The 26,542-nt window shown below is 32.6% G+C and overlaps 1 protein-coding gene across 3 annotated transcripts; it reads left to right on the top strand.

The window, feature by feature from the left end:
- Positions 1–7,588: 7,588 nt before the first annotated feature.
- Positions 7,589–24,253, top strand: LOC126693717 (disease resistance protein RUN1-like). 3 transcript variants are annotated; one of them, XR_007645473.1, is made up of 8 exons: positions 7,589–7,873; positions 18,261–18,782; positions 19,032–20,118; positions 20,240–20,455; positions 20,560–21,651; positions 21,715–22,481; positions 22,878–22,991; positions 24,229–24,253. XR_007645473.1 is itself a non-coding variant. In XM_050389858.1 (6 exons), the coding sequence occupies exons 2-6, from the start codon at positions 18,286–18,288 to the stop codon at positions 22,228–22,230; spliced, it is 3,408 nt and encodes a 1,135-aa protein (XP_050245815.1). In that variant the 5' UTR covers positions 7,589–7,873; positions 18,261–18,285; the 3' UTR covers positions 22,231–22,605. The 3 variants fall into 3 exon arrangements, 1 of the variants encoding a protein (XP_050245815.1); XR_007645472.1 differs by lacking the exon at positions 24,229–24,253 and having other exon boundaries at positions 22,878–23,207; XM_050389858.1 differs by lacking the exons at positions 22,878–22,991; positions 24,229–24,253 and having other exon boundaries at positions 21,715–22,605.
- The last annotated feature ends 2,289 nt before the right edge of the window (positions 24,254–26,542 follow it).

The raw sequence follows: 26,542 nt of genomic DNA, 5'->3' as shown, positions 1-26,542 counted from the left end.
ACAATTAATTGATGACATGACTATTAATTTTTTATCACCTTGAAATTTTGTATGCTTGAAAAATATATGAGGATAATGTAATCTAATGATAGATTTGTCAAAATTCACATCGAATTAAGAAATATAACGTTGGGTTCAAGTTACAGTTGATGTAACTCTAAAAAATGTTGCACCAACTAATAACTTATTGTTGAATTCATATTTTGAAAATCCAACCATTGGATCACATTTTCTATATGTTCTTAACATGCATGCCAATTTTCATGCCAATCGGATGTAATTTACCATTGATCTTTAAACTCATCTTTTATGCGTTATTTTAAATTACAAAAACTTGAATTTAAACAATTGATTGATGATATGTCTACTAATTTTTGATCACCGTGAAATTTTGTATGCTTGAAAAATATATGAAGATAATGTAATCTAACGATAGATTTGTCAAAATTCACATCGAATTAAGAAATATAGCATTGGGTTCAAGTTACACTTGATGTAACTCTAAAAAATGTTATAACAACCAATAACTTATTGTTGAATTAATATTTTGAAAATCTAACCGTTGGATCACATTTTTTATATGTTCTTAACATTCATGTCAATCGGGGGTAATTTACCATTTGATCTTTAAACTCATCTTTTATGCGTTATTTTAAATTACAAAAATTTGAATTTAAACAATTGATTGATAACATAACTATTAATCTTTGATCACCTTGAAATTTTTTATGCTTGAAAAATATATGAAGATAATGTAATCTAACGGTAGATTTGTCAAAATTCACATCGAATTAAGAAATATAGCGTTAGGTTCAACTTACACTTGATGTAACTCTAAAAAATGTTACACCAACCAATAACTTATTGTTGAATTCATATTTTGAAAATCCAACCGTTGGATCACATTTTCTATTTGTTCTTAACATTCATGCCAATTTTCATGCCAATCAGGTGTAATTTACAATTTGATCTTTAAACTCATCTTTTATGCGTTATTTTAAATTACAAAAATTTGAATTTAAATAATTGATTGATGACATGACTATTAATCTTTGATCATATTGAAATTTTGTATGCATGAAAAATATATGAAGATAATGTAATCTAACGATAGATTTGTCAAAATTCACATTGAATTAAGAAATATAGGGTTGGGTTTAAGTTACACTTGGTGTAACTCTAAAAAATATTACACCAACCAATAACTTATTGTTGAATTCATATTTTGAAAATTCAACCGTTGGATCACACTTTAATTTGTTCTTAACATGCATGCCAATTTTCATGCCAATCGGGTGTAATTTACCATTTGATCTTTAAACTCATCTTTTATGCGTTATTTTAAATTACAAAAACTTGAATTTAAACAATTGATTGATGACATGACTATTAATCTTTGATCACCTTGAAATTTTGTATGCATAAAAAAATATGAAGATAATGTAATCTAACGGTAGATTTGTCAAAATTCACATTGAATTAAGAAATATAACGTTGGATTCAAGTTACACTTGATATAACTCTAAAAAATGTTACATCAACCAATAACTTATTTTTGAATTCAAAATTTGAAAATCCAACCATTGGATCACATTTTCTATATGTTCTTAACATGCATGCCAATTTTCATGCCGATCGGGTGTAATTTACCATTTGATCTTTAAACTCATCTTTTATGCGTTATTTTAAATTACAAAAACTTGAATTTAAACAATTGATTGATGACATGACTATTAATCTTTGATCACCTTGAAATTTTGTATGCATAAAAAATATATGAAGATAATGTAATCTAACGGTAGATTTGTCAAAATTCACATCGAATTAAGAAATATAATGTTGGATTCAAGTTACACTTGATGTAACTCTAAAAAATGTTACATTAACCAATAACTTATTTTTGAATTCATATTTTGAAAATCCAACCATTGGATCACATTTTCTATATGTCCTTAACATGCATGCTAATTTTCATGCCAATTGGGTGTAATTTACCATTTGATCTGTAAACTCATCTTTTATGTGTTATTTTAAATTACAAAAACTTGAATTTAAACAATTGATTGATGACATGAATATTAATCTTTGCTCACCTTAAAATTTTGTATGCATAAAAAATATATGAAGATAATGTAATCTAACGGTAGATTTGTCAAAATTCACATCGAATTAAGAAATATAACGTTGGGTTTAAGTTACGCTTGATGTAACTCTAAAAAATGTTACACCAACCAATAACTTATTGTTGAATTCAAATTTTAAAAATCCAACCGTTGGATCATATTTGATTTATATTCTTAACATGCATGCCAATTTTCATGCCAATCGGGTGTAATTTACAATTTGATCTTTAAACTCATCTTTTATGCGTTATTTTAGATTACAAATACTTGAATTTAAACAATTGATTGATGACATGACTATTAATTTTTGATCACTTTGAATTTTTTATGTTTGAAAAATATATGAAGATAATGTAATCTAACGGTAGATTTGTCAAAATTCACATCAGATTAAGAAATATAGCGTTGGGTTCAAGTTATACTTGATGTAACTCTAAAAAATGTTATACCAACCAATAACTTATTGTTCAATTCATATTTTGAAAATCCAACCATTGGATCATATTTTCTATTTGTTCTTAACATGCATGCCAATTTTCATGCCAATCGGGTGTAATTTACTATTTGATCTTTAAACTCATCTTTTATGCGTTATTTTAAATTACAAAAACTTGAATTTAAACAATTGATTGATGACATGACAATTAATCTTTGATCACCTTGAAATTTTGTATGCATGAAAAATATATGAAGATAATGTAATCTAACGGTAAATTTGTCAAAATTCACATCGTATTAAGAAATATAGCGTTGGGTTCAAGTTACACTTGATGTAACTCTAAAAAATGTTACACCAACAAATAACTTATTGTTGAATTTAAAATTTTAAAATCCAACAGTTGGATCACATTTTGCTATATGTTCTTAACATGCATGCCAAATTTCATGCCAATCGGGTGTAATTTTCTATTTGATCTTTAAGTGGGAAGGCGAAAAAAATAGATGGAAATTTAAAGATCTATTGCGGCGGTCCAACCTGCCGCAAAAAGGAGTACATATGACCCGCCGCTATATCTAAGCTTAATGCCGCTAAAACAAGTCTATTGCGGCGGACATATAGAATGTTGCAATAGATCTCATGTACAACGGCGGGCCAAAAACGTGCCGCAATAGGCGACATATAGTGGCGGTTTTCGCACCCGCCGCAATAAGCCCGCCGCAATAACTCAGTTTTCTTGTAGTGTCTTCTTCTTCTTCTTTTTATTATTTATTTTATTTGGTGAGTGTTGAAGATTAGCATGCCCTCAATTGATTTGCATACGCTATCTTGAGCATCCTTCATTGATTTTTTTGGCTTTTTTTTCCACTGTCAATTTATTTAAAAAGAATATTTTACAGAATAGTTCAATTTTTTTTCCATTATTTTTGAATGTTGTGAGTTAATTTGCATTAATTATTTGAACATGAGTTAGTGAGAGATGTGAATGAAGGAAACTATTAGAAACTGTTCTATTTAAAGTTTATCATATATATTTTTTAAATTTAATTCTTTTTGTTTGAGATTTATTTAAAAAAAAAACCATGCTTGATTTTGATAGGAGAGTTTTCTCTTCTTCTTTCTCTTTTTTATTTTTTTGTTTTGTTTTTCTTTAAAGTAACCATACGTAATCCCCTTTTAAATAAATGTTACCAAAGATAATTGAGAGTATTTGAATTCAAATAAAAAAAAAAAAACTTTTCAAATAGAGAACAGATGGTATGTAGTTGAGGGGATTTGAATTCTAACATGTGGTGAGATGAACGTGGGTTAGTGGGTTTTGGGTGGTTTAAATAATGCTAAATAATGCTTTTAACCTTTTTGTTGTCTTTCATAGAAAATTAAATTAAATTGGAGGGGTTTATAGTTTTAGAATTTGTGTGATCATATTTTTGAACTACCGAAATGTTTATCCCAAACAAAGGAAACCTATTAAATAGTAGCATAGAGATATAGATAATATCAAAGTAAGAGTTTCTGAGTTAAATTCCTTGTGTCCACCTTGCCTCCCATTTAATAAATTTCTACGTGTTGGGGCCCCACTCAATGGTAGCTCACATGGTCACAAACTTTTGGGAGAATCAGTAATTTAACAAAGAGAGAGAATAAGAAGAAAATTGCAATCTCTTGTACCTACCTTACCTCCTATTTAAATTTCCATGTGTTGGGTCCCCACTCAATGGCAACTTGTGTGGCTCATAAGCTTTTTGGAGAATCGGTAGTTTCACAAAGAGAGAGAGAAGAAGAAGAAAATTGCAATCCTTTGTGTCCACTTTACTTCGTATTCAAATTTTCACGGATTGGGCCTCCCACTTAATGGCAGCTCTTGTGTTCCATTAGTTTTTGAGAGAATTGATAATTACACAAAAAGAGAGAAGAAAAAGAAAATTACACAACTAGCGCATGCATGGGTCATGATGAAAATCAGTTAGCAAAGTCATAAATTTTTTATAACACAATAGAAATCCCCTGAATTTAAAGATTCTATTTTCAATTTGTTAAAGATCAATCAAGCTGTTTAGAGAGAAATCCCTTAATTTACATATATGTTGATGACGTTGAGCTTTGCTTCCAGCTATCATTTTAGTCTCTCATAATCATCTTCCTTTTCATTTTACGTAATTAAATAATTTTTTGTCATTGTTTTCCAACTTTCACATCTACTTTGTTTAAACAATGAGTTGTGACCTCACTACCAACTGAGGACGACGTGCTTCATGAGGTTTTGGGTTTGGGCTAGTCTGATGAGAATGTGCAAAAATAATTTTAAAGGTAAATTTTAAAAAAAAATTATATATAATTATCTTTTTCAATTCAAGGGAATCATTTGAACTGGAAGAGCACATGTAGCGCTGCCACTAGAGGAAAGATTAATACGTGACCAATGAGAGGAGATGGTATATGCTGTTTTCGTTGCATGTATCCTCTCTCTCACATGGTGGTGGATCCCAAGGGAATCATTTGAACCGAAAGAGTACATGTAGCACCGCCACTAGAAGAAAGATTAATGCGTGAGTGTCAATGAGAGGAGGTGGCATATGTTGTTTCCGTTGCGTGTATTTCTTCTCCAATGAGAGAGGGAGCAAGCAACTGGAGCAAAGTATAAGGGACGGGGATGCAATATTTTATTCTTTTTGTTTAATATCTGAACTTCCCCCTTATAAGTTATAACAAATATGGTTGTCAAATTGCAAACGTTTCCTCTTCATATTTTTATTATTACGTGAAAGCTAAAACTGATGGCATGTTAGGGCATCGTTATAAATCTGATATAATTTTGTATTCTTTTTGGGAAAATAAAAGCATCATTTTAACAAAAACTAATCAGTGGATGTATTGACATGGGGAAGTGTTCATCTGAATATAAAGATCAAGAATGATTGATACTTAGAAAATCTTTTGTTTTGATACGTACAGTTATATAATTTAAGTTTGTCAGGATGATTCCATTAAAGGACAGTGCCCCATGCATGCCTACTTTGTTAAAAAAAAAGAAGAAGAAGAGAATCGTTAACTTGACTGAAACTAGAAAATGTGAGTGCTTCCGCATCAAATCATTCTCTTCTATTAGGTGCTTAGATTGGCTTGTAAAGATCATTAGATGCATGAAAGAGAAAAAAATGAAAATTTTATCCTTTTTTTTAAGATGTGGATCCATCTGATGTATGAGGACAAATTGGTATACTTTTGCCCAAGCCTTTGCTAAACACAATGAATGTTTTAAGGATTGCATAGAGAAGGTGCAGAAATGGAGATCATTTTTTTTTTCCACATCTTTTAATTTTTATTGGATTTTCTGTATAATAAGTAGGTGATTTTAGTCTTTGAAGTTTAAGGGAGGAAACAAAGGTTGTGTTAATTTCGTATTAATATTATTTGATTCTTAGGGTCTGTTTGGATATAACTTATTTTATTGAAATTGAAAACTGAAAACTGAAAACACTGTAGCAAAATAATTTTTAAATGTGTAAATAGTACCGTGTGACCCATTTTTAATGAAAAAGTTGATAAAAAGTGGAGTTTGTGGGATCGTGAACAGTACATTTATGCACTGTTCACAAAAGACCAGTCAACAGTTGTGGTTGAAAAAAAAAAGAAGAGAAAACGCAGACGCAGCACTTAAACGTGCTATCCAAACATACACTTAATTTATTTGCTGCAAATACTAACATGGGAGCAAGGTTTAAAAAAGGTAAATGCTTGAAAGATATGTTAATAGATAGGTCCAAGGTTTTGAAGTCAAATTAAGGTTCAATTATAATAATGTTTTAATTGATTTAATATTAAATAAATAAATAAATTGTAAAGTTAGTAACCTCTATTAACAAAAGTACCCACTAAAATTTAAATAATTTTCATATGGCAGCTTATGTGGCCCACATGTGAAAGAGTAGTATTAGATTAAATGAATAAATTCATTATCTCTTAATCATTTAAGCTTTTAATATAGTTTAAACTTTTAAGATAATAAGTAAATTAATACTTGAAAAACATGAAAAGCTCACAAAGAGAGTAAAGAAGAAGAGGAAAATAGCACAGTGAGTTTCAATTTTAAGGTTTAGCACAACATAAGCAGTGGTAGAGGACTCGTACTTGAGCAAGTACTTAGCAAATCACTAGTCAACTTACAGAAAACCCCTATATGCCTAGCGCAAGGGTCATGACGCAAATCCGTTAGCAAAGTCATAAATTTTTAATAACACAATTGAAATCCACTGAATTTAAAGATTATTCTTTAAATTTTTTAAAGATCAGTCAGGCTGTTTAGAGAGAAATCCATTGCATATATGTTGATGAAGATGAACTTTGTTCCCAGCTGTCATTTTTATTTTATTTTATTTTTTGTTGTTGATGGAACTGTGATTTTAGTCTCTCATAATTATTTTCCTTTTCATTGTAAGTAATTAAATAATTTTTGACCTCTTTCTCAATTTTTTTTTTGACCTACTTTGTTTAAATAAGAGTAAATTGCAAATTACACCCTTAAAGTTTGGAAGTATTTGGATTTTACATCCTGAAGTTTCAGAATTTGGATTTTACCTCCTGAAGTTTGAGAGTGTTTGAATTTTATACTTTAACGTTTTAGAATTTGGAATTTACCTCCTAAATTTTAAGGGGTGTTTGGATTTTACTCTTCAAAGTTTAGAGGTGTTTGGATTTTACTCCCCAAAGTTTGGGGGTGTTTGGATTTTACACCCTAAAGTTTCAAAATTTGGGGGTGTTAAATCCAAACACTCCCAAACTTTAGGGGGTAAAATTCAAATTTTGAAATATCAGGGTGTAAAATTTAAACACTCCAAACTTCAGGGGATAAAATTCATATTCTGAAATTTCAAGATGTAAAATCCAAATACCCCAAACTTTAAGGGCGTAATTTGCAATTCACCCTTTGAACAATGAGTTGTGACCTCACTGCCAATTGAGGATAAGCGTGCTTCTATCTTATGTCCATGCTTGCATAATATACGCTGAATCTGGCATTGAAATGAATAAACAAATTGGAGTTTTTAAAGCAAAAATGGCCAAAACAGAGGATGTGAATGGCCATTCCTTTATAAAATAGGAACTGAATCTGGTGTTCTTTCAAGAGGTTCTTGAGCTTTACATTACTTCTCTACTGCTCTCTCTTTTCCATAATCCGAGCACAGTTTTCCTCTTTATGTAAGCTTCTCTCTCTATTTGCTTTCTCTAACTGAGCACGCACAAAGTTCTTTTTTTGAGACATCATTTGAGCCTCTTGTCTCCTTGACAACGTGATATCCGCATCCTCAAGGTCCTCTCTCTTCCTTTATGCAATTCTTTGCACAAATAGTTAGAATTATGGTTAAGTCGTCATTTCTTATTATCTTAAGCTTTTAGAAAAATTAGTAATTTAATATGGTATCAAAGCATGAGATCATGTGTTCAACCCTTGTCTTTACTTTACATCGATTTATGCAATGCTTTGAGTAAATTGTTAGAATTATGGTTAAGTCGTCATTCCAATTATCTTAAATTTTTGGAAAAATTGGTAATTTAATATGGTATCAAAGCAGGAGATCATATATTCGACCCCTATCTTTACTCAACCCTAATTTAAAATAATAAAAATCCACGTGTTAGGCCCCCTCTTGTCAAGGGGAATTTTAGCTCCACATGTGATGATTTCCTTATAGCTTTTATTTTTGGGATAATCGGTAATTTAACATGAATTCTCTGTTTTTTTTTTCTTTTTTTTCTTTTTTTTAAAGAAAAAATATTTTTAGTTTGGGTTCAATTTCCATTTGGATGATGATAAAGCATAGGAAAGGTGGAGGAAAATAAAGTTTGTTTTTGGCTATGGCCGATCCAGGATTTATTTTTTCAAAGGATCGTTAAGAAACTTAAATAAAAAAAAAATTATTAAAAAAAGAAGATGAATATATCAAGTTGTTGACAAACACACACACACACACGTAAATGCATGAAGTTTTAGAATTTTCTTCTACGAGTTTTATATTTTGAAATCATTATATGATACTTAATTATCAATTTTTATTATCTATTATCAATGTAGGTACTTGTGAACATTTTATGATGTTAAGTTTTTTTTTTTTTGAGAAATATGTTGTTAAGTTCGTATAATATTTTTATTTTTATGTAGTTGTCATTATCTATTTGTCATTGTTTTTATAAAAATATTTCAAACTAAATGACAAAATTCAACCCATTGGCATTGTATTTATTATTGACCCACACAATCACACCCATCCATACATAAATAATACATTTAGTGTCTACTTAATAAATCACATGCTTGAACATCTCTAACTTTACTATTTTTTTATTGAATCACTAACTTTATAACAAAAGGTTATTATAGCATGATAAAAATACACACACATGTAACAAAACCTTTGTATTTCCTAATTATTAAATTATAAGTTAAATTTATTTATACTATACACACAGTCACACACATAACTATTCTCACAAATAAAATTATAACAAAAAATAAAAATAAGTAATCCACACAATTAATTAGTATCAAACACACACTCACAAACATCTAATATAAATTTATATATATATATATATATATATATATATCTCTAAAAGATGAAGTATAACATTTATTATGGTTACACTCCTGTTGAGCCACATCATTGCGCCATGTTACAATTTTTTTTTTTTGGGTTTCCACTTTACACATTCTTTATAATCAATCATCTTTTCTCTCTCTCAACTCATTGTCTTCCCATTATTAATTTTCTAACTTAATTTTACACATTCTCCAACATTTCCCCTCCTTTTTACCTTTTCACATCTCCACTACTATCAACTTTAATATCATCATTCCTCTATCCATTTATCTTCCTTTTATTTTTGGTTCTCTTATTCCTATTCTCTTACTATAAATTTGCAATTCACGGTCTCATTCTATACATAGTTTTCCCACACACAAAAGGTTATTTCTCTCTCTCTCTCTCTCTCTCTCTCTCTCTCTCTCTCTCTCTCTCTCTCACACACACACACACACACACACACACACACACACAAAATTTTTGGTGGATTTTATTATTTTTCTTTCATCTCTACTTTAGGTCGATGAATTTTTGTATTCTTTATAACTCTACTTTAGGTTAATATGATTTGGTTTTGAATTTTTAAGTTGTTATTATTTTTTCTTTTATTTGATTTCATAAGTGTTATCTTATCGAATTATAAAGATAGTATATGTAAAGTTGTAATTTACAACTATATGTTTTGTTGGCTTTAATTCCGTGCCAAATTTGATTGTAATTTTATTCAATCTTTTGTACTCTATATTTATTGTGGGATTTAATTGTAAGGGTTGTGTGATAGAGAGAGAGTGTGTGAAGACTCAAGTAATTGAAGACAGAAGAGTTTTCGCGGGTAGCTCGCGACTAAGCATCTCACGAAATGATGCATGTGCCATGCACATGACTGGAATGCGAAGAGTCAGAACAGATAGAGACAGCTGTGTTTCACAAGTATCTCGCGGATAAGGCCTTCCTGCGAGACACTCGCGAAACATTCTGTTTTGCCAAACTGGGCTAACTGATACACACTTTCTGTACGCACATTACCCACAAAAGTTGAGGAATGCTTCAGAGAGAAAACCCTAACCACAAACCTTGAGAGTTAGAGATTGTTATACCCACATTTCTCTACACAATTGCTTGTGGAATTTCCTCAACTCCTACCTCTCAATTTTCATACCATTGAGAGGTTGATAGCCCAAACACTTACCACATCCTTTCAGAGTGTTCAGTGTGGTTTTGGTGCTGCTGGAGAGCATTGGAAGAAGCCAAGGATGGCAGATGTAACATGGAGCTTGTTGCGGGATCTGGAGAGCTAGACAAGACACTGTTTCGAGATGTCTTGTTGGAATAGGAGCTTGGAGGGTTTAGGTATATCGGGTAGATTAGGCTTGGAGGGTCTCTTGCTAACTCATGTATCCCAACTGATTGTCTAGTAGATCAATTACCGCTTGGAGGGCGGCGGAGAGGTTTTTCGCCGAGTTCTTCGGTTTCCTCTTTAATAACATATTGGCGTGTTATCTTGTGTTTGCATTCTTCTTCCCTACTCTTTTACCTTTCATTTTACTGCTGTGTTATAATGTTTATGGGTTAGAGTAGCTTATTTGTTTATCCGCTCGCATTTACTCTATTCCGCACTTAGTATTAAGTTAGAGTAAAATCAATCGAGTCGTAACTTTAATTTGGGGGTCTAAATAGCTTTTGGGTTTTCACATTTTCAAGCATTCAGTATAGAATATAATGTTATTCTATTACATATCATGATTTGAATAATTTTATGTTATTACTAAATCATTTATTTTTACTATTTTTCTTCTCATCTTATTTTCTATAAATTTGATATTCTCTCTGATATTCTCTCTTGAAAAAGTGATTATTCTCTCTCTCTTGATTTTATATTCTTCCTTGCAACTCTATTTTAGGTTGATGAATAAATTTTTTTTTTTAAAACTCTATTTTGGATTAATATGTATTGGTGTCATATTTTTTAGTTCCCCATCACAAGTAGTCTCTCTCCTTTCTTATAGGTTTGGTTTGATTTTTTTTTTTTGAGTTAACACTTAGTTATTTTGGAAGTAATAATTGAATTTATATCAAAGCACAATATTGATTATGCATTTGAGTGTGCCTATATTTGTGCAATTTTGTTGTGATTTTTATTATCATGATAATCTCCTTTAGGAGAATGAGGAATTTGAGTAATTTATTTGAAACTTAAAAAGTTTAACATAATTTTGAAGAATATGTACCACTTAATAAAGGAATAATACCAATCAAACACTCCTGAAATAATAGCATGATATATTGGTAGAGATAGAGATACTTTTAGAAAATGTTTAGCATAGTATAGGTAACCTTTTTTTCTCTAGAAATATGGCTTTATTATATTTTAGGTCCTAAAAGTAGTTGCTTAATTTTCTTTTTGGCTTATACGTTATTTTATATATATATATATATATTTTTTTTTTCTATGCTTTTGATATTAGGGAGAAAATTTTGGATATTGAGAAAAATGGTCAAATTTCTAACATAGCTCATGTACAAAATTCTGTCAATAAATATTATATGGGAAATGATATTTTTATGCTTCACTTTTTAAGTTCTTGATTAACATATATATATTCTTATTATTTTTTTCTTGCAAACCCTACTTTAGGTTGAAGAATCATCGTGTTTCTTATAACTCTATTTTGGGCTGATACTTTTTGGTGTTGTGTTTTTTGAGTTCCCTATCACAACTCGCCTCTCTCTCTTATAGCTTTGGTTTAATTTTTTTTTTTTGAGTTAATACTTAGTCATTTTGAAAGTGAGAATTTGAATATATATCAAAACATAATCTTAGCTATGTATTTGAATGTGTCTATCAATTATTTGAGTAATATCAAGTATAATTTTGTGATGAATTTTGATTATCATGACAATCATCTTTAAGAGAATGAGAAATTTGAACAATATATTTGGAACTTAAAAACTTTAGTCGTAAAGAAAAAAAAAATTAGGACACATATCAAATATGTCCTTTTTAGTCCAATTTGGTCCATTTGATCTACTTCGTTCACTTTGGTCCAATTTGGTTCATTTTATCCACTTTGGTCCATTTGGTCTAATTAGTCCATTTCAGTTTATTTCGTTCCAATTCGATGTACTTACGTAAGAATTAAAAAAGACAACTTTTGGTTAAGAGTCCTATCAATTATTTGAATAATATCAACTGTAATTGTTAAGTTATGGTTTTTCACATAACATTTATGTTGACTTTAATTCCATGACAAAAAGTTTTGTAATTGCATTAATTTATTTCCTTGTATTTTGTGGGATTTATTTGTAATGGGTTTAGTCTTAAGTGGTGAAGATTTGATCAAGACAATTGAAGGTCACATAAGGAGCACATACCAGAAGCTGAAGAGTTCGTGTTTTTTGTGACTCATCTTGCGAGTTGGCCAAGTCACGAGATGACCCACGAGATGCATTGACAGTTGGGATTTTAAGTGTGATTCTTATATTGTTTACCCATACTATATATATCCTCATTACCCACATATTTGTAAGGAGGCTATTCAGAAGAAAACCCTAGAGAGAGGTTCCTACAACACCCACCATTTTAGAGAGAGTTACTCATCCTCAAGAGAGAATTCCTTTGTAGTCTCTTCTCCTTTCCCTTTCACATTGTTATACCTTGAGAGGAGATTTGTACCTAAACACAATCCACACCTATTCAGAGTGTAGAGAGCCTTTCGGAACTTGGGAAGGATTAGGCATTTGCCAAAATAAGCTAGTGAGGCTTGGCAGTGCAATTAGGCGGTATTGCGGGATTCGGGAAGTTAGTGAAGACAAGACTCCGAAAAGTCCGTTAGTAGTTGGTGCTTGGAGGGCTTAAGTACTTTGGGTAGATTAGGCTTGAAGGGTCTTTTTAGTATCCTTGTACTCCAACTTATTCACTAGTGGATCATTTCGGCTTGGAGGGCCGTGGAGAGGTTTTTACACCGAGTTCTTCTGTTTTTCTCTTCGATAACACATTGTTGTGTTATTTTGGGTTTGCTATTCTTTTACCCACTGCCCTTTCCATTTTAGCGTTGCACTTATTTGTTCATCCATGAAATTGTTGAATGCTTCAATTGATTAATTTGCTAATCACGTATATTCCACATTAAGTGTGTTAAGCATAAAATTAATCAAGCCGCAATTAAAATTGGGGGTCTAAACAAGCTATATCATTAGTAATATTGAGTTTTCAGTAATTATAGGATTAGTTTTAGTTATCATAATAATCTTCTTAAGAGAATGAGAATTATAGAATTAGTTTTGATTATCGAAATAACCTCCTTAAGAGAATAAGAATTTGAATAATAACTTTAAAACTTAAAAATTTTAGTTGTACCAAAAGAAATTTGGAAAATATAATGCAAAATAACAATAGTTAGAAGAATAGAGACAAATTCAAAAAAAAAAAAAAATAATATCAATAAAAAAACATAAAATTATATATTTGTAGAAATAGAGTGATGGAAATTACTTTTTGAAATTGTTTAATTTTTAGGAAGAACAAATTATCTACAATAAAATTTAGAGTATAAATTCAGTATAAGTTTGTTATGAGTTTTGATTAATATGATAATCTAATTTAAGAGAAAATATAATTTGAATAATTTATTTGAAACTTAAAATTTTTATTTGTATGAAAAATGAAAAAGAAAAAGAAAACATGGCATACTATAACATAATTAATTTCGAAGAATATTGACCACCTTATACAAGAATAATATTAATCAAACACGCTCAAAATAATAGTATGATATATTGATAGAGATAGAAAAATGAAAAATAATTTTAGAAATTGTTAATTTTTAGGGAGAACAAAATTATTTTCAACAAAATTTAGAGAACAAATTATAGATTATAATACAATTACAAAATGATTATCTATTCATACACATCGCATGGGTCTGTGACTAGTTTATTATAAAGAGAGAAACAGTTACAACTAACAAACATTCACTCTTTACTCTTGTTTGAGATACTAAGATGATCAGATCGAGATGAGATTCATGATAATGAGATCAGATATTAGATGAGAGAGAGAGAGAGAGAGTGATATGTGATCTATGTTGTTGTTTGTTTTTTGATGAGCTAATTTGTGTTGTCGGTTTTTTTTATTTTTTATTTTTTTTCTTTTTTTTTGAGAAGAAAGTTTGTTTATATATTAATTCAAGCACAAGGCTATATCAGCTTGAACAAAAGGAAGAACTGATGGTGGAACATCCTACATCCATACTGTAGCATCGGACAAGTTAAGAGCTAATCTTGCCAAACAATGAGCTACTTTGTTACCCTCTCTTTTTGTGTGAGAATAGGATAATTCTGTAAAATTTCTTTCTAAGACCCTTGCATCCTCGATGAGTAATCCATATGACGCCAAAGCAGGATTTTTAGTACTTAAAGCCTTTGTAACAGTACTTGAATCCCCTTCAACCATTATTCTGTCAACTCCAATCTCCCAGCAAATTCAATGGCCCTTGTTGCTGCCATGGCTTCAATCTCGACGGGTTTGTATGCTTGGCAGAAGCGTTGTGCATGGGAGGCGACAACCAACCCAGCATTGTTTCGAATCACAACCCCAATTCCAGAGCAGTTTGAGCTTAGGCTAACCGCCCCATCATAATTGATTTTGTAGACATTTGGTGGAGGTGCCATCCAATTGGTTTGCCTACTAGTTGCAACACGAGGAGTGGGAGAGGGCTGGACTGCAGAGTACTTCGCAAGCCACTTAGCAGCAGCACGAGCTAAGTGTCTGGTGCTGTGATGAGTCTGATGGTTTCTGATCTTGTTTCTCTGCTGCCATATGCTCCAATCTGTCACACGAAATAATGCAACGCTGTTTCCATTCTCAAAAATCCAAGCAAGCAGCTCACCGAAATTCTGAACCTCAATCCTTGACCGAAAGTTCCATTCTGCTGCTTCCCAGACCACATCAAGTTCCGAGCACGTCTAGAGAGCATGAAGCATATGTTCAGTTGATGTTGTGCACCTGTCACAATGATGATCCGAAATAACTCGAAGGCGGACCAGGTTGCACTTTGTTGGGAGCGAATTCTTGCATGCTCTCCAAATAAAGTGTTTCACTTTGTTAGGTACGTCAAGGGACCAGATTTTTCTCCAAAGGTGCTGCGCAGACTCTGGTGGGGCTTCTAGCGATAACCCTGCTTCCTCTTCCTTCAAGAAACGATAACCGGACTTGAATGAATATTGTCCGTCTTCAACCATCGGCCAAAACATCAAATCTGTTGCTGCTTGTTTTGTTAAGGGAATATATATATATATATTTTTTATCAAATCCGCTTCTTGTGGAGCAAAAATTCCTTCAATCATCTCATGGTTCCAAGTTCTAGTTTTCGGGATTATCAAGCAGTCTACTGTTGCCTCTACCATTGAATCTAGGATAGGTGAGTTTATTTTTGGTGGGTGTTTAATTGGCAGCCATCTATGTTGCCAAATTTTGATAGAACTTTCGTCTCCAACTCGCCAACGTGCTCCATCAAGAATAACATCTCACCGTTTGAGGATGCTTTTCCAAGCATATGAATCTGCAGTTGACTCCTTGGCTTCCAAGATCAAGCAATGTGGGAAAAACTTGGCCTTAAAGACTTTATGGAGGAGTGAATCAGTGTTGGAGAGAAGCCGCCAAGTTTGTTTGGCTAGTAGAGCATCATTGAACATGACTAAGTCTTTAAAACCCATTCCGCCAATTACCTTGGATTTTGTTAACTCCTCCCACCGGATCCAATGTATCTTTCTTCGCTCCCCACATTGTCCCCACCAAAATTTTTTTACCATACTTCAATTTCATGACACAACCCCACTGGTAATTTGAAGTAGCCCATGGCATAGGTGGGAATTGCTTGGATAATTGATTTGATGAGCACCTTTCTACCAGCTTGAAAAAGTAGCTTTCCTTCCCATCCTTGTAATTTCCTCCAAACTCTTTCTTTGATATAATTGAAGCTTGTTCTCTTGCCCCTCCCAATCAAAGATGGTAGCCCTAGATATTTCTCATAAAACTTGATCTCTTGAACACCTAGCATACTTTTAAAGGGAGTTGCCTTACTAAAAAAGAGGGCCGTTTTTTCCTTGTTTACTTTCTACCCCAAGGTAGACTCATACAAAGCCAGCAACTCAAAGATTTTCTCACACTCCATAGAGTTTGCCCTGCAAAATAACAAACTATCATCTACAAAAAACAGATGGGTTAGTTTAGGTCCCTGTCTGCATATAGAGAACCCTCTTATATCGCCATCAATTGTTACTTTTTTGATTAGCCCATGCAACCCCTTAGTACATAAAAGAAATAGGAAAGGAGACAGTAGATCACCTTGCCTAATTCCTCTAGTAGGCTGAATAAGGCCTTGAGGTTCACCATTCACCAATATGGAATAAGTTACAGTTTTTACACATATCACAATGAGATTGATCCACTGGTCACAAAAACCCATTCTACTCATAAGTCTTTCCAAGTACACCCACTCAACTCTATCGTAAGCTTTGCTCATATCTAATTTTAATGCCATGAATCCATCTCCTCTAGATTTGTAATTTTTCATGCTATGCAAAGTCTCAAAAGCAATAAGGATATTATCAGAAATAAGCCTATCTTTAGCAAAGGCCGATTGGTTTTCAGTAATAAGGCTAGGTAAAAATTGTTTCAACTGCTTTGGTAGGACTTTTGAGAAAACCTTATACAAAACATTGCACAAACTAATTGGGTGAAACTCAGTAACTTACTCAAGGCTATCAACTTTAGGAATGAGGGTAATAAAAGTATGGTTTACAGGTGAGGGTAATGTACCTGTGTTGAGCCAAGAAAGGATAGAGCTTGTTACATTACCATCTACCGTTGACCAAAAATGTTGGTAGAATAATGGAGGCATTCCATCAGGGCCTTGTGCTTTCATTGGAGCCATCTGCTTTAGTGCTGTCTCAACTTCCCATTCTTGAAAAGTACCTTCCAATTTAGAATTCATTGTTTCTAAATCATTATAGTATTGTATGAATCTTTGTCCGATGTCCACTGATTGATCCATCCACCTTCCATCTTGAGTCTTAATTCCCATTATTGTATTTCTTCAAAATCTTCTGGTTGCCTTACTATGGAAATACTTGGTATTATTGTGACCTTTGCTCAACCATAAGACCCTTGATCTTTGATTCCACATTCTCTTCAATTTTTGGATTAGAGAATTGTTTCCACTCATCATTGCAACTCTTTCCGCCACTACTAATTGTTTCTTTTTCTCCACCAGCTCTCTTTGCACATTCCCGAAAATATTATGATTCCACCAGGTCAGGTTTTTTTTCACATTGTGCCACTTGTTTGAGGACTTTATTATCTAAACTCAGCTCCTCAACATTAGTCCAGGCAGCTTCAACTAGTTCACCACATCTTGAATTAGACAACTACATTTGTGTTGTAGTTTGATTTTGGAATGACCTGATTTGTATTATTATTTAGTTTTGGGCCAGACTGATATGTGATAAGGGTGTGCAAAAATACTATATAATTATTTTTTTCAAGTCACAGGTTCATTTGAACCCTAAAGAACACGTATGTACGGCCGTCACTGGTTTATCCGCTTTTTACAATTTATTCTTATTGTTTAATATCTAAACTTCCCCCTTATAACAACTGTGATTGTCAAATTACAGTCATTTCCTATTTATATTTGTATTATTACATGAAAGCTAACTGATGGCATGTTAGGGAATCGTTGTGAATCTGACATAATTTTATATTGTTTCTGGGAAATTAAAAGGATGCATCATTTTAACAAAAACTAATGAGTGGATTTATTGACATGGGAAGGGCTCATCCTGAATATAAGCTCAAGCGGATTGACACTTAGAAAATATTTTGTCATGACAAATACAGTTATATAATTTTAAGTTTGTTGTGACAATTCCATTAAGGAGAGCGCCCCGTGCATGCCTACTTTGTTTGTTTTTTTGTTTTTATTTATAAAAAAGACTTGACCGAAACTAGAAAATGTGAGAGCCTCCACATCAAATTGTTCTCTTCTTCTCAATTTTTTCCCTTTTAATTTTCCTTTCAATTTTAATTGAATGTACTTTTGTCTATTTTTATTGTAGTTCAAGATTTGCCAAAGTATTTCTAATGGCTTCTATAAGCACTCAAAAAGCCTCATCTTCGTCAACACCAAGTTGGAAATATGATGTCTTTCTTAGTTTTAGAGGCGAGGATACCCGCAATAGTTTTACAGATCATATATATGGTGCTTTAAAACAAAAAGGCATTGAGGTCTTCAGAGATGAGGAAAAACTTGAGACAGGGAAATCTATTGCACCGGCACTCTTGAAAGCAATAGAAGAATCAAGATTTGCAGTTGTCATTCTCTCAGGAAACTATGCATCTTCTACATGGTGCTTGGATGAACTCGTAAAGATCATTGAATGCATGAAAGAGAAGAAAATGATAATTTTCCCAATTTTTTATGATGTGGATCCATCTGACATACGAAAACAAACTGGTACTTTTGCCCAAGCCTTTGCTAAACACAACGAATGTTTTAAGGATTGCATAGAGAAGGTGCAAAAATGGAGTTTTGCTTTGAGAGAAGTGGCCAATATCAAAGGGTGGCATACACAGGATAGGTAATTCAATTTGACATTTCTTTCCTTCAAATATTCACATAACACTCATCTCATATATTGCTTTTTATTTTTTTAACCTTAAACAAACCTACATATATCTTTTTAGTTCTTTGAATTTTGTCTCGAGCCAATTATTTTCAATTTACAGAATAGAACATTGGGTTTCTACTTCCCCCTTTCTTTTTTGGACCTATTTGTTTGTGGGTTACTAGTTTAGACTAAGCACAAATTTTTCTCTCTTCATTGCAGGCCTGAGTCAAAAATTATCCAAAATATTGTGAGAGACTTATTGCATAAATTGACTTATGCATCCACAGAAAATAATGAAGATCTAGTAGGAATAACTTCTCGAGCAGAGAAATTAAAGATATGTTTGGCTTTAGGGTCCAATGATGTTCGTATTATAGGGATTTGGGGGATGGGAGGAATTGGTAAAACAACTATTGCTAGAGTTGTTTTTCGTATGGTTTCTAATGAATTTGAAGCTTATTGTTTTCTTGCTAATGTTAGGGAAGTTTCTGAAAGAGCCGGTTTAGTTGTATTACAACAACAACTTATTCTTCAAATTTTGAAGGAAAGTATGATTATACAAGATGTTGATGATGGAGTTCTTTTGATAAAAAATAGGTTACGTCATAAAAGAATTCTTCTAGTTCTTGATGATGTAAATCAATTAGACCAACTAAAAAAGTTAGTTGGGAAGCATATTTGGTTTGGTCCAGGTAGTAGAATTATCTTAACAACAAGAGATAAGCATTTGCTACAGACATTTGGAGTAGATGAAATATATGAGGTTGATCAATTGAATGATGATGAAGCTCTTCATCTTATGAGTTTGAAAGCTTTTAAAAAAGACCATCCTCCCAAAGATTATTTGAAGTTGTCTAAAGATTTTGTATATTATGCTGGTGGCCTACCTTTAGCTGTTGAGATTTTGGGTTCCTTTTTGTTCGGTAGAATAATTGATGAATGGAATAGTGCATTAGATAGGCTTAAAGAATTTCCTGAACCTAAAATTCTCCAAGTACTTAAAATATCTTTTGATGGACTACATGAAGTAGAGAAGGAAATATTCCTACATATTGCATGTTTCTTTAAGCAAACAAACAAAAATGTAGTAGAAATACTGGATTATCTTGGCCTTTACCCTAAAATTGGATTACGGGTTCTTATTGATAAATCTCTCATAAAAGTTTGTGAGGATTATTTTTGGATGCATGATTTACTACACGAGATGGGGAAGAACATAGTTTTTCAAGAGTGCCCTAAAGAGCCTGGAAAGCGTAGCCGACTGTGGTTATTTAAGGACATAGACGATGTTCTTACAAATAATATGGTAAATATTTTGAAAACTTGAGCATACATCCTTTTATGTTATTCAACAAAGTCTAATTTAGAGTAGTTTTGGTAATCTTACATTTTGCAGTTTACTAATCCCTTTTATTTATAATTATTAGGGAACACAAGCAATTGAAGGCATGGTCCTAAAGTTGCATGAACCAAAAGAGGCATATTGGAATCCTAAATCATTTTCAAAGATTCATCATCTTAAATTGCTCATAATTGATAATGTTCACCTTTTGCGTGTGCCCAAACATCTTCCTAATGCTTTGAGATATCTTGATTGGAGTGGATACCCTTTAAAATCATTTCCATCAAGTTTCCAACATCAGGTAATTTAGGTACCTTATACAATTTTATTTTTAAGTTTCATTAAACTGTTAGGTTAGGTGGAAGCTAATTGTTTTACATTTTGTTTTTGGTGTGGATTTAACAGCCTTTTGACATGTTAAAATTCATTCGCTTGAAGCAATCTCTACAATTGATTGAAACCCTTAACTTCAACAAAATCCCAAATCTTGAGAAATTGGTTCTTAAGGGTTGTATAAATTTACTTGGCTTGCACCCATCAATTGGAGTTCATAAAAAGCTCATTCTTCTTAATCTAAAAGGTTGCAAAAACCTCAGAAGTCTTCCAAGCAAGTTTGAAATGGAGTCTCTTAAGATTCTTATCCTTTCTGATTGCTTAAAAGTAGAAAGAATCCCAGAATTTGGGGAGAACATGGAACGTGTATCAGAGCTTTACTTGGATGCCACTGCTATCACAAAATTACCCACATCAATTGGGAATTTAACTGGTCTTGCTTTATTGGATGTAAGAGACTGCAAAAATCTCATATCTCTTCCTAGCACCTTTTTTAATATGAAGTCCCTTAAAAATCTCAATTTTTCTGGATGCTCGAAACTACTAGAGAGCTTATGGAGGATTAATGAAAGTGTAGAGGAGCCTGGTGCAAGTGGAATTCTAACAAGATTTAAGCCGAGAATTCCCAATTCTATGTGCCAGCTATCAACTTCTCTAATGGGTTTGGGTTCTTTGACCAATTTGGTTCTAAGTAGTTGCAATCTCAATGCAATCCCCAATGATATTTGTTGCTTATCCTCTCTAGAAATTTTAAATTTAAGTGATAATAAATTTGAATGCCTTCCGGAAAGCATAAGTCAACTATCTGCCCTGCAACTTTTGAATGTGGCGGATTGCATGAAGCTTATATCATTACCAAAGCTTCCATCAAGTATTCGTTCAATCGAGGCATTTGACTGTCCATCACTTAAAGCAGTGACAAATTTATTGAAACCAAATTCTTTGAATTTGGCGGATAGCATGAAGCTTATATCATTACCGAAGCTTCCACCAAGTATTCGTTCAATCGAGGCATTTGACTGTCCATCACCTAAAGCGGTAACAAATATATTGACACCATATTCTTTAGGTGAGCCAAGACTCCTCCTTTCAAATCGCTGTAGGCTGGCTAACAATCAAGGCGTCATTAACACTTTTTTTGCAGTCATAAGAAAGCATCATCAGGTCTCTCTCTCTCTCTCTCTCTCTCTCTCTCTCTCTCTCAACAGCATGAATTTTATGTTTCAGGGACCCTGCTTTGGCTACGAAATCGGTTACGCATATGACCTAATTATTCCTGGAAATAGAATTCCAAGGTGGTTTAGCCATCAAACTACAGGGACTGAAATAAGTCTAAAAGTACCAAGTCATTTGCGTGATGAGTGGATGGGGATTGTTGTTTGCACTGTATTTTGTTCTACTCCACCTTACGAAACCAACCCAATCAACCGCAGTTCAATTTTTAGTTTTTTGATAGCCAATGGAAAAAAAGTGCGTAGAAGAGTCTTTAGACCTGGAGACATTTTTATGATGGATCATATTAGGCTATCTTATTTACTTCCTGAATTATTTGATAAGGAAGCCATGGAAGAATTGTGGCAATGTGATGTAAATGGATTCAGTCATATTGGAATTCAAATCCCAACGCAAAATACAGGCTTAGAGGTGAGGAGCTTCGGGTTCCGCATGGTATACAAGAAAGACATGGAAGATTTCAACCAAACAATGGCTCAGTTTGCCAACAATAGCATTACTCCTTATTAGGGTTTGGATGTTATCCGTCATAATTTCGACAATTCGGTCATTTCAGAGGAAGGCAAAAAAGTCAAGCGAATCTGTGATGACTATGATGGGGCTGGACCTAGTGGAGAAGGAAGCTCTAATGATGTACCACACCCAAAAAGGATTGAAAGCATCCCAGAATTTTTGGCTCATGGTATCTCTGATTGTGATGAGTCAAGTGATAGTGATTAGTGACCTGGGAAGTTTAATCAACTTTTTGCTCTTGATTATCTGTAAGGCACTACCTTTCTTCTTAATTTAGGTTTTGTTGGTTGTTGCATTATCTTTTTTCCTTAGCTTTGGCATGTAGTTGTACCTTTTGGGGTTAACTTTAACTTCAAAATAGTCTTTTGCTAGCTGTACCTTAGCTTCATTATTGGCACTTATTCCAACTCTCATCTGGTATGTTTCCTTGATCAAATAACATAAAGCAGTACCCCTAAGTAATTTGATATGTATATTATTGAATCTAAAGGATTGGTACAATTGATAAAAAGAATCATCCCTGTCCTTGAAGCTACTCTTTTAATCCAAAAACACAAAAAAAGTTATGAAATAAACAATGATTAGGGTAATCTTGTTTTAGTATATGCGTTTACCTGTTTGTGCTGGTTGCCCCTTTGATGCAGGTTTATTGGACTTGTTCTGGTTCATAAGGAGAAACTTTCACATGCCCAAGAAACAAGAAGACAAGTCCAGTCCACTTTATGCTCCTAATTTCACTCGCTCTATTGGAATGCTGGGTAGAATCTTCATTTTGTTGCCTATAGTTCATTGTTTTAAAATTATTCAATATGCAAAAACAATTTATGCATGCCACTGCAAACATTACAATTGGAATTACTTATTATGTCGTTTCATATTACATATGTGAACTCATGTCATGTATAGATCACAATTAGAATGATTAATCTACCTAGAGTTAGCATCTAGCTTCCTCCCTTGTTGAAGGTTTTCTAACGTTTAAGAGAACAGCTGATTTTTCTATTCTTTTTTTTTTTTTTTTTTTTTTTTTTTTGGCTCTAAAATCTTTATTATTTTAAAGTATGATAACAAATATAGAAGTTAATAAAAATAATTTCTATTAGCATGTTTCAGGACATTGTTATTGTAATTCTCATAATGCAACAGACTTTAGACTCAAATTGCAGTTAGTGAATGTTCAAAATTTAAACCATGAATAACTTACTTTTATGAGGAATTAATGTGGATAAGCAAAATTTCCTCATTGACCAAATCATTCAATTGAGTTCTTTATATATCCAAATATCATCAACATTCTTCATAATCTATTGATCCAAGGGTCAATTGAAAAGGTTCTACATCAGCGTAAGTTATGAATGTCATATATTGCTCGATTGTTAAACATGCCATGATGGATCAACAATTTACCATAATAGAATTTTGAATAGTAAGTAGTACTAGAATTTTAATATAAGACAATTGTGCCTTGCCTCCTGATGTACTTTTTTTTTTTTTTGATAATCGCCTCCTGATGTACTTAAAGAATTTTTTCTACCTTTTTAAAACTTTTGCGCCGAATCAAATTATTGACTGAAAGATGTTCATACCCATTTCTAATCATGACCATACAATAAACTTGATAATATATTATCATCTGAGGTATATTCATCTTTAGAGTAATTAGACTTGAGAAGGCAAACAAGTGTATAGACAAGGTTGAAAAATGTAGAATGTAGCTTGCTTGGATTGGTAAGCCCTTCTGATCTACTTTCTATTAATGTTGTATCACATCTTGAATTTAAGTTTTCTCACATTCTTTCCATTGGGTTTGTTATTTAACAGGATGTATTATATTTCATAGTGGAAAGATGCTAAACTTTGATAATCATTATCCTTCATTCTTTTTAAATTTTAAATTTTTTTTATTATATTTTGGGATTCCCTTAGTGAAGTCAAAACAATCTGCATTTGTTAAAATTTGTTTAAATTTATCTTTACACTTTGACTTGGAAATAGGACCTGGTTAGGGAGAGATACTTTGCTGAAGTGGCAACTCAAATTTTAGCTGCCCCTCTCTCAAGGTGAGGAGTTGTTGATAAGTTTATATGGCCTTATGTAATAGGAATATGTGATGTTCTGTAAATTAATGTTTGAGGGTACACAATAGTCTGCTTAAGAAGTGCTAATGCTCAGTAAAACTTTGTTTTGCAAGTATGCACAAGTTTGTAATGCACAAAAGGCAGAAAGCACCAAGGCAAGTGTCTAGTTGTGGAGGGTTGTAGGTGTTGCTGACAATTGATGGATAGTAACAGAGATGGTGTGTACGGGTTGATTTTGGCTATGTAGCCAAATCTTGCACCAGCAGGCTATGGCAGTTCTTTCATATGCTACCAATTAAAGCCTTAAAGGTCATGCAGCTAGATGCCCGGCTATTCAAGAACCATTATAAGGCTATGCAGCTTGGTTTTTAAAGACTTTTTTTGATGTTTCCATAAGTTCCTTGGCAACTTGCTGTGCTGATTGAAGATCACAAGTGCATGGAAGTTGGTGAACACTAGTGGTTATACATTTTATGCATAAGAGGTCACAGGAGATGCTAGGGCCTTGTCTACTATTGCTTCAGAGCCTTGTGAACATTTTTTGGGCTTGTAACTCTACTACTAGCCAACTCTTTAGACATTCTTGTATCTGAAAACCAAATGCAAACATTTAAAAAAAAAAAAAAAAATGTTTACACCCTTTTGGAACTAATTTATGCCTTTGGCATAAGTCTGCATGGAAACCACTGTTGGAATTTTACTTAGGGAGTAATTCAGGAGAAACGAATATAATACATCTATCAATTAACAATTATATCATGTGCATATGTAATAAAAATTAACTATAAGATGTGGGAAATTTACATATTAAATTATATTATTGGAAATTTACATATTAAATTATATTATTTAAGAACCTCACAAGCAATTAGGATGCTCTCCCTAGCTAGTCAGGATTAATAAAAACTTTTTTCTACTCTTCTCACACCCTTTGCAAGTGTGGTCTTGACAATATTTATAATTTTTAGAAAGGACATGACCAGTCATAAAATCTTTTCTATCGTAATAACAATTTATGTAACAGATATGTTACACTCATTAATAAATAACTTCATTAATTAGATTCATTAATGAAGAAGTTCAGTAACGTGTCATTACTTTTGTAACTTCATACTAACACATGGATTTATCTATCATTTATATCCAGAATCATTATAATGACATCACCTCTTATAGGAGGTCAAGTTGCTGACAATGACATGATCAATTATTAAGGCCAATACTCAATTTGCATGAATCTCACTATGGAATGACTGCCAAGATTATTTTGCACTAACTATCGAAAGACTAGCCCTTATTATAGGGGGGCCCACTTCAAAATCAGAGGTGTTTGACAATCTGTGCTACAAAAATAACTTTTTTTTTTAATAAGTAAAAACCAACCCAACAAATTGAGGAGTAGATATAGTGGAGAGAGAGAGAGAGAGAGAGAGAGAGAGAGAGAGAGAGAGAGAGAGAGAGAGAGAGAGAGAGAGAGACTTTACTACCAAATCTTAAATGTGTGTTTGCTTCATCAAATCTACATTAAAAAGAATCCTTTTTGTTAGGTTATAAGACTTTAGGTTTAAATGTATTAGAACTTCAATTTGTATTGTTGGCAAACCATGAACAAAACATTTTAGTCTTGTTTAGACTTGCTCAAAGCATATGGTTGTATGTAAAGTTGGAATCGAGTAGTTGCAAGATTTATTATGTAAATCTGCCTGGCTTGATTGATCAAAAATTAGGCTCGATCAATCGAAGCTCGTGCAGATTGTTTTTTTGCAAATTTTTCCAACTCAGCCCAAGCCAGTTTGACGTGTAGGGTTTTATGTTTGTCTTAAGTATAAAAGGGAAAACCCTAGGCACGTTTTAGGTTACTCCTTATGCTGTGTGTGTGAATCTTTTGTGAGATCAAGAGGTGTTTACCTTCACACATACTTAGGGTTACCAAGATTCAAGATTATGTCAAGAACTTGGTGATTGATTCAGTTGCTACAATAAGAGCTTAAAGATACACAAGTGGGAGTGTTTGTACTTGTTGTGAATTCAAAAAAGAAGTAGTCTTTGGACTCGGAGCTGTCACGTGGTTGTGGTAGTAAGTTTCCTACTCGAGGTAGCAATAGGATGTTAGTGGTCTAAGTTGCTATTGTGTAAACTTCAATTCTTTCATAGCAGATTCAATTTTACTTTGAGGATAGCTAGGTTAAATCCTCCCCCAGGTTTTTTACCGGTTTGGTTTTCCTGGTTTA

The sequence above is a fragment of the Quercus robur genome, chromosome 7 (assembly GCF_932294415.1).
Source record: "Quercus robur chromosome 7, dhQueRobu3.1, whole genome shotgun sequence".
Classification (NCBI taxonomy): Eukaryota; Viridiplantae; Streptophyta; class Magnoliopsida; order Fagales; family Fagaceae; genus Quercus; species Quercus robur.
The sequence above is the reverse complement of the archived record's forward strand: the minus strand, read 5'-3'. Positions and strand labels throughout refer to the sequence as shown.

Coding starts and splice junctions, on each gene's coding strand:
- LOC126693717 (XM_050389858.1), top strand. CDS start 18,286: ATGGCTTCTATAAGCACTCAAAAAGCCTCATCTTCGTCAACACCAAGT. Junction 20,456..20,559: donor CATCAAGTTTCCAACATCAG/GTAATTTAGGTA, acceptor TGGATTTAACAG/CCTTTTGACATGTTAAAATT. Junction 21,652..21,714: donor TCATAAGAAAGCATCATCAG/GTCTCTCTCTCT, acceptor TTTATGTTTCAG/GGACCCTGCTTTGGCTACGA.